The following is a 9,536-nucleotide window of genomic DNA, read 5'->3' on the forward strand; positions in this document are numbered from 1 at the left end:
GGTTCTTCAGAACTTCAAAATGTAAGTTTATTTAGAAAGCGTAACAGCTTATCAACATTACAGACTTGCTTAGCCTCACAAAAGAGCAGAACAGGTTTTCAGGGTGATAGTCTCCCTGATCTTCTTAGCCATGCTGTTAATGCAGCTTCCAACTCACTTCTGATATCAGCCTTAGCTTCCAAAAAGCAGTAGTTGTTTCCTACAGACAAGAACCTCCTTTACTACAGAATTACTTTCTGTGATATTAATACAGCGTAACGTACCCTGAACACCTCCTGAGCGCACAGAATAAGACACTGGTACTCTTCTGAGCTGGGAACTCTGTATCTTCTCTCTGGCTACTCTTCTCTCCTCCTTCCTCTGTCACCAGTTCCGTCTGGTTCAATTGCTCACAATCACCCACAGATTTTATATACATAAACAGTCCCTACGAGTTTGTACCACACTCACTAATCTGGAGTCTTAAACATATAATACTGATTTTATGCAACATGTATATGCACAAACACGCCCACGGAAAGACAAATCACGTCCCAACCCAGTAACAAGATTTGAACCCTACACTCCAGGTTAGTGAGTCTTTTACCAGCTCACAGAAACAGTGAAAATGCTGGCAATGTTTCACTGCAGTACAGACTTCTACTGTTTCCAGAACAAAAGAAAAAAATTTTAAAAGATCAACTCAAAACACACTTAAAGTCAGAGTACGCTTTCCCTTGAGGCGTCTGCTGAGATATCTGGCAAATGAAAGAACATGGTTAAAAAAGCAGCTAAATTTTTTAATTATATAGAAAAGCTTTATTAATGATTTTATTTATTGAATTCCTGCCCTCCAAGGGGAAAAAAAAAAAATCCATGCTGCTCCAAGATTAATTTATGTAAAAGACTCAACCTGAGATTAGTAAGAAATCTTTGCATGTGCTTTGCACTTGCACTTTCAACTTCATAAGGAAGTGAAATTTAGACAGTGTATTCAAAACAAAATGAAATATGAAACTACCCTTAAGAAAATGTCTTGAAAAAATTAAGGATTCTCAATAAAACATGAGAACTAGCTGGAGAATATTCAAACATCAAATTAAGTTACAAACTACAGAGTATTAAGTATTTATGCATTTATATGAAGATATGCTAAAAAAGGGAAGGAAACCAAGTAAACTTCAGAACTGATTATGACTGATATGAAAGGAAAGCACAGAGCATTTATAAATGCATTAATATGGAGCAACACTCATGATTCAAGTAAGAGAAGTTGAATTTAGTTTACTCACTAAGAATATATTAAGTAACAAAAAAAAAGCTTTGTTATTTCTTTTTAAAATATAAATCCCCTAAAAATAGGTAAAAAGCTTTGTGAAATAACCCTTGAAAGAACAGCAGAAAGAAAACTTAACATATACAAATGATCCAGTCTAGACTGCCACCAGCCCACCCACATTTGACAGGGCGTGATGACACGCAAGAGAGGAAGCACCAAAAAGTAGAAGAGAAGTCCCCCCAGACAGTCAACATATATGCAACATAAATATCTAGACTCAGCTGTCTCGGAAAGAGTCTGAACTGCAGACTACCGGAAGACAGCAGTACACCATGGCAGATGCATTGCTAATTATGCCCTCTTCTTACAGGGAACTTTTTTTACTCCTCCTACATGCATCTGCTACTGCCCACACTAAGAGGCAGGCTACTGGACACATCTGGTCCCGATCCAGTACAGCCTTCCTCGTATTTCAACAGCGAGAGTGCGATTCATATGCGGTTTTGGGGTTATCAAGGCAACTGCTGTACAATATCACTAGCTTAAAGACATAAAATGGCACAGAAAACATCACTGAACCTAACAGGAAAATACTAACTGCTCGTCATCATCTTTTGTTATCATATGTCTATGAGTTCTCAACTTTTTCCTCCTTCCATTTCAAACACAGAAAGAAGTTTAAAGTCCAATCTTTCTACCCAACTTATGTTACATGACACAGCCACCTTTGGCATAGCAAGGCATGATGTCAGTCTGGCAGGGCTCATTATAACCCAAAGACGTTACAGCATACTGCTTTCCTGAGAGATAGTCTTTGTGCCCTGGCCACTTAAAAAGGTCCTTATCATTTGATCAGCAGTTTGTGCGCTGATCAGCACACACCAATGTCCATCCTAAAGAGGAGAGGCAGCCCAGCTTCCTCCCCTCTTTGTCTTTCCAAACAATGTTTTTGAACAAATAGTTATTATGCATTTAACCTACAAGACTAAGTAACGGCACAAGAGCCAGAGAGCAGAACTTGCTAAACCAATGCACCCAACTGTATAAGGAGGACATTATGTGGAATATACACGCTTAGTTTCTTAACAGAGATAAGGGCAAGGAAATAGCCAAGACAAAGTACGAAGGAACAGATAATCCTATATGTATGACAACACAATACTTTCAGCCACCATTATCAGCATCGTCAAACAATTTCACAAGTTTTACATTATAATTTCCAATGTCATTAGAAAATATTAATCTGCATACTGGTAACCACTTTCATTTAAGTATCACTAGAGGTTAATTAAAAGCCTTTACATATCAGACTAGCTGCTGAAAAAAAGAAAAGACAGAGGCCTGGGAATGCTACAGGGCTCCTTTTTAGCTTTGCTTTATGTGGAAACAAAAGATTATGATCTAGTCTTGCATGGGTGCCTCTCTAATACTGTCAACTAGTACATGGTATGAATGTTTAGATGCCTTTCACATGGTACTCTTACAGAAAGTTCATTGTAATCCTACGGACATTATCCTGATGCATTTACCCAGTATTATATCTCAGAAGTGAGCAATTGTTTCAAAATAGATTTCACTGACCTATTTGATCCATTCTTCAAGTTTAACACTAGTAAGAGCTTAATCTCAAATGAGATCACTTGGCAGCAAGTTCTCTAAGTTAACCATATTGGACGGAAAAACATTTTCTTTATCAATATCAAGTCTGATGGCCTACTCACAGGAAAGCACGTAGGCCATCAGACTAGTAAAATCATTTCAATCATTTAATTTTACTTTCTGTAGTATGACTCGATATGAGCAGTTCGTTATCGTTGCAAGCAACTTCCATTCTACACCACTCATTCTATGCATACAATATTCCATCAAGCCCCCTTCTTACTTATCTCTTCTCTAAATTAGATATTAGCAAGAGAGTATCTGTGTCAGTATTTACAGGTTTCTATAATTGCCTTTGGCAGTAGAGGGGGTTGCTCAGCTATTTCTATACCCCTTTTAAGGGGGAACTACCAGGACTGAGCATTCACTACTGGCAGCTTTGGAAATATACTCCAAGATCCTTTTTGTTCTACAACGGTAGAGACAGATTTTTTTTTTTTCCCCCCACTGTGCAGTCTGCAGAGGTAGCTTTTTAAGTAGCCTAGCTCAACATAAATAGCACTTTCATTTCCTAAGCACTATAGAAACCTAAGCTATTTAATCCTTACACAACCTATTTGAAATGGGCTTTAACACGGAAGACTGTTGCTAAGACAAGAAACCAGCAGCAGAACCATTGAAGAATATTTATATTCAAGATTTTCTCTCCTTCTTCAAAATATCCAAAACAAAGAAATCCACAATAGCCAGTGATAACTAGGCTTTCACAGAGAACATGTGGTCACTAAAGCCTAGTGAACAAGCTGGACAAAATAGCAGAAACCTTTAGAACGTGCTTGCTTACTTTGCCAGGAAATGCTGTCCAGGCCATGTGCCGTCTTCATTTTTCACTTCTATTAGAACAACCTGAAAGAGAGTTCAGGTAATAAAGAAAGGTAACTGCAAGTCTGCTACACATTTTGCAAAATCATTAACAAATCACATTTTCAATGTCTGCTCAAAATACATAAAAGCAAGTGCAAAAAATTATGTATCAGAGAAAGCAGTACATGAGAATCTAAATAAAAGTTATGCCCCTTACCTGACCCTGATAGAGCCCTGCATCTTGCACAGTGCTATCCAGCTTGCTGAGCTGCTCATAAGTGTTACTCATATACCTGTTCCATAACCTAGTTTCCTTCTCAGCTGGGATATTAAATAGTTTTCTCATTTCTTTCTCGATGGTAGCTGTTCAGGAGGAAAAAAAAAAAATCCTAAAACATGAGTGCTTTTGAAAAAAAACTGACAAGCCAGACATTCAGCAAGGAGGTACATCACTGATCCTTCAACATCCTTTAAGTAGAAAATGTATCATGGAAGTTATAATTGCTTATGTAGCTTGTCTAATTTTTAGTCTGAAAGAATGAAAAATTTCTGTTTTCAGTCATATATTTGCCTGTCAAACCCTCAAACCAATAATGTTCAAAACACATTGAGAAGTTTCTGCCCAAAGGCCAACTTCTGTGAAACAGTCATCATTTGAAAACGTAAGTTCAAGAAGGAAGTGTTTTCAGTTACTATTGTCAGGCCATACATCAGCAAACTGAAAAAAAAGCATCTTTATGGACATATACGACAGCTGACATTCAGCATTTTTACACGGGAAAATATAGTGGGGAGGGGGAAGAGGGGGAGAGGGGGAGGCGCCAAATTTCAGGAAGAACAGAAGTGTAGGAAGAGCCATTAAGAAGATGTCTAAAATATTCACACACTAGGAAGAAGGAATCGTAGGAGAACCAGAGACAGAACTGCTTTACATGAATGACGTGAATGTTTCTTAAGGACGTGAGTTAGTAAGCAACGTGCTCCTCAAAGCTCTTAACCACAACTCCCTGTGTTGCACACAGAATCACCGTGGTTGGAAGAAACTCAGGACGTTCGTAGTCCAACCACTCAAAGCAGGGTCAACACTGAATTCAGACCAGGCTGCTTGAGGCTTATCCAATCGGGTGTTCAGAACTTGCAAGGAAGGAGATTCCCCCGCCCCTCTGGGCCCTGTTCAAATGTCTGTCTGTCCTAATAGGGAAAACATTTGCATTATATTCAGTTGCAATCTGTCCTGTTTCAATTTATGACTATTGTCCGTTCTTCTCTTGCTTTGTGACTCAGTAAATAGCCTGACCCCATGTTCTCAGTAACCTCCCCATAGGTGCTACGAGGTCCCCCCAAAGTCTTCTCTTCTCCAGGCTAAACGTAGCTCCCTCAGCCTCTTCTCACACATCACATGCTCCAACCCCGACTGTCCTGTTGGTACCCACTAGACTTGCTCCCGTTTATCAACATTGTTCTTGTTCTGGAGGGCATAAAATATCTTGAGGTAGCATCAGAGCACAGCTTCATGTATCAGAGAACTACTTACCAACAGTATCTGCTTTGCTGAAGTGGCAGCTAATTACATTGTCAGGATCGCTGCTCTCACACAGCTTCAGCTCAAGAAGATAAACTTCAACCTTATAGTGCTTCACAAACAGACCATATTCCACCACCTGCAAGCAGAAGGCAGATGCGATAAACAAAATAACATGAAGTTAAAATACTGAGCAGTCCTCTGTAAGGTACACTTGTCTAAGGATTTTAAGTCTGTAGGAGTCTTGTAAATCAAGCCATAAACTGAACACTGACTTGCTCTCGAGTCCAGATTCAGTCACAACCTCTGTCAGCTTGTTTTGGGGTTTTTGTTTTGTTTTTAAAATGTAAGAAATCCCAGTGCTTTCCTTCCACAGTGCAAAGTTCCAAAGGTCCATCATCACAGCTGAACTGATACTGCCAGCTAATTACCCATGAAAAATATTTGATCACACAGTCAGAGCATTCTAGAAAAAAATATTACCTTTTGCCTCTAGTCTTTGGCTAACGTTTACATAAAAAAAAAGAAACAAGCCTGGAATACTGGAGCAAAATCCTTTCTATTAGTAGAAAGTAAGACAAAGCATGAATTATTTTTCTGCATGGTATACAGAATCTGCCTCATTACCCTCTCCTTGCAAAAACAGACAAATATGTCAGAACTCCTTTTGATGACGTTGCTTTATTTCAGAGTCATTTTCAAATCAATTTCGCATTTGAGAGAATACTCCAATAGGGACATCTACCCATCCCACTAGCTTTCAGCATATTTTTAGAAAGGTATTCTGTAAGACTAGACACCATTCTTCACCTACAGATCATAATTTATAATTTATAATTCTGGCAACATTATGCCAGAAAGAAAAGCACATTTCAGAGGCCAGTTGAGACAACTGTGATGTAACTGGAGGAAAAAAAGGAAAAACAAAAACAAAAAAACCCACATCTCAATTCTCTCCACAGTTCTTTGCAGCTATAAAGCCTAAGAAATTCAGATCATATTTCATTGAACCATCAGGTATAATTTTTAAAAGTAGCAGTGTTTAAGAGGCATTTGGACAATGCCCTTAATAATTTGCTTTAACTTTTGGTCAGCCCTGAAGTGGTCAGGCAGTTGGACTATATGATTGTTGCAGGTCCCTTCCAACTGAAATATTCTATTCTATTTGCGTGACACCAGACTTGCTATGATCTACATCTGTATCATTTTACAGAAAAAAACTTTACCCAGCTTTGGAAAGAAACAAAGAATCAAGACTAAGTCTTATTGTGAAAATTTGGCTAAATTATCCTTCCCTCTTCTGAGCTTTTATAGGGTTGTATTAGATATGCAAGGTGCTTTAAAGGTAAATAATTAACCAATACATTTGGAAAGCTCTTCAATATTTTGCTGTTACAACAGAAAGAGAAAGTAAAACTCCCTGTTTAAAACAGCTTCTTGACAGGCAAATTAGACTTTTTTTTTTTAAAGAATGCAAAGGAACCAATTCACAAGTTCTCCATTTCTTTTTCAGAAGGAATTTCATTAAACAGGACTTCCTGTTCTCAAGGATTCTATAGTTAGAAACAAATAAATAAGAACCATATTCAGAAATGGAAGAACTCCTTCCAAGAAGTTCTTTCTGATCAGATCACCGTGTCCGCTAGGACAGATGAACGGCAAGAACAGCCTCTAATTGCCTGCAGATGTCTTTTAAATAGTGTCTGATCAGCTAGCTTGTTCTCTGTCAAAATAAAACGCAGGTCATCCCGTTGGACAGCAATCTGAGCACGACATGCATTCAACCGCTGAGGAAGCACACTGTTCTATGTTTTGCACGTTAATACACTTCACAGTGGGGCTCTATAGAGGACTGCCTGAAAATATGGTTTGAGATTATCAAAACAAACCTGAACCAGAAATAAATCTAATCTAATCCTCCTGTACTTGTCTCTCATCATCAAGCACATAGCAATGGAAGAAATACCAGCTTGTAAAATTACAAAGATGCCTGAAAATTACTTCCCAAATCCTACTTTTATGGATATTTTGATGTACTAATTACAGTTGATCCAGCTTTAGGAAAAGGATTAAAGCATTCAAGGACCACAACTTCAAGTGCTTTACTTCCAATGCTATCTGGAGAATACTGTAACCAGATACTGATCACGTTCTACTCAGGTGCAGTGCTGCAGCTTGTGTGTTCCACTGACCTTTCACTTTATATTTTTTGTGAGAGGCTGTAACATCCCACAAGCCTACTATTCTGCTATATTTCAGCATTTTTTTTAATGTAAAAATCCACCTCAGTTACCATGTTAACAATAAACAACTGAGACTGAAACTCTCATAGCAACTCAAAACTTTAAAAGTTTACTCATAACCGGACTACAATAACTCAGCATCTTCTGTCTGTAAAACAACAGTAGCTCTAAGCTCTAGCCCTCGCTAAATACAGTGTTGAATAGTGGCATCTGATATCCCAAGAAAAGGAGGCTCATACAGTTAAGCCTGTCACCCAAGTGCTTCCCCAATAGCTTCCAAACCTCTTGTCCCACTTCCAAATTTTTCAGAAAAGAGAGTGTCTAGGAACATGCCAGGCTTTGTGAAAGCAGTTAGCCAGTTCATGAACAAAAGCTTCCTCACTCAGAGAGGCCCTGATCAGTAACAGTTCTAGTTTTTCTATTCCTCAAGAAATTACCTGTTTCTACTAAAACCTTCCACTCCCCACACTTCTGGTTTACACAGGAGTTCTGCCTACTCAGCAGAGTAAGCCTGGGATCATTTACGCTTTCTGAAGATGTCAGAATTTCTCATTACATACAATTTCTAGCCCACACTGAATGACAATGTTCCAGTACCACTGATCAGCATGAGTGGTCCTGCAAGAGAGGGATCTTCCTTCCTTTTACCATTCTGGTGCCACACTTCCCTGGGTCTTGTACACCTTGAAGCAACCCTTACTGTAACATAATGCTACTTAAACTTAAGCAATATTAATTCTGTACATTATATCAATGCTATTCGCTTGGTATAGTGATTAGTCTTTATGAACCCCATAGGCTGGCACTACTCGATTTAGTCAGCACAAAAACCTAAGACTAAAATAAAAACAAAAACCCTTTTACCCATAAACAAGCATCTGACAGATTTCCAAAAAAGCAACTTGCGAATTTCACCTTCTGGAACAGGTTATATACTCAGAAAGCATTCATGACTGCATTTGCCAAACAACAATAAGACTTACAGAACAAAACCATGAATATGTCTCTTCTCATGACTTTAGAATCACAGAGTTTTGGAAGAGAAAACAAGAACCACCTTGAACTCCAGAGGAAGTCCCTAAGCCATCTGTACCAAAAGACAATTTATTCCAATGCCTCATTCTGTCCCAGAAGGTCGATAAGCTTGACTAACAACTTGCATTTTTCAGCAAAGCACAAACTATTCCATGCAACATAAGACCACTGCACCAGTCCAAACAATCATAATGTAAAAAGTTAACCAGAACAAGGTTCATGGTTCTCACCCCATATAACTCGTCAACTGAGAACCACTGAAGATTCAGGCATTTTAACTGTAATATTGGAAGGTCATTCTTTCAGACAGCAAGGCAGAAACACCTCATGTTATTACCTCCAAAGAGCTGCTGAGGATCCTGTCTTAACTCACATCTAGCAAAATAAACATCATCTAAGTTTCGTAGAGATCAGATAACGAAAGCAGGCTGAAGAGAACTTGGTTCACCCATACTTACTTTTCTCACAATAGGCTGCTGTCCATCTATGCAGCCATACCACATTACTAGTTTATTCCAGGCTTCGGTGGGAACCAATACGTAATCTAGCTCATCAATGAGGTGTTCTTTTAAACTCTGAGTTTCTGGATCTAAAAGGGAGACAGACGTAAGAAAGCACAGCATCAAACATAATCCTTTCTTCTCAAGAACTACACACATACTACTATGACCGGAAAGAAATACCAACACCCCCACGGGTAGGTAGACACCGCACCAGTCTTCCCACTTACAGGGCCGGGACAGCCGCTTGCACCCTCCCAGAACACACGGCTTCAAAAGCGAAAGACGCACGACGAGACGACCGCACGCGGAGGTTACTTACCCCAGCCCGGGCTGCGACCCGAGCACCAGGCCCCCACCGCCCAGGGCCCCGCTCCCCCCCGGCCCAGCGCCGCCGGGCAGCACTCACCGCCGAAGAGACCCGAGTTGTCGATAGGCCCGGGGAAGAGGCCGGGATCGCCCACGCCGAACATGTCCCAGCTGTCGAAGCCCACGTACTTCTTCCACTGCTTGAA

At 39.6% G+C, this 9,536-nt stretch overlaps 1 protein-coding gene across 1 annotated transcript in view; it reads right to left on the reverse strand.

The window, feature by feature from the left end:
- Window positions 1-9,536, reverse strand: part of LOC103925502 (ubiquitin carboxyl-terminal hydrolase 4-like) — a 48,057-nt gene that overhangs the window by 35,259 nt on the left and 3,262 nt on the right. Inside the window, exons 2-6 of the mRNA XM_009334233.1 lie at window positions 9,431-9,530; window positions 8,980-9,110; window positions 5,256-5,382; window positions 3,939-4,084; window positions 3,702-3,763 (exon numbers count right to left, since the gene is read on the reverse strand). Of these exons, the coding sequence (XP_009332508.1) occupies window positions 3,702-3,763; window positions 3,939-4,084; window positions 5,256-5,382; window positions 8,980-9,110; window positions 9,431-9,530 (566 nt within the window). The remainder of the gene's footprint in view (window positions 1-3,701; window positions 3,764-3,938; window positions 4,085-5,255; window positions 5,383-8,979; window positions 9,111-9,430; window positions 9,531-9,536) is intronic.

This window comes from Pygoscelis adeliae, unplaced genomic scaffold (assembly GCF_000699105.1).
Source record: "Pygoscelis adeliae isolate BGI_AS28 unplaced genomic scaffold, ASM69910v1 Scaffold411, whole genome shotgun sequence".
NCBI classification, from domain to species: domain Eukaryota; kingdom Metazoa; phylum Chordata; class Aves; order Sphenisciformes; family Spheniscidae; genus Pygoscelis; species Pygoscelis adeliae.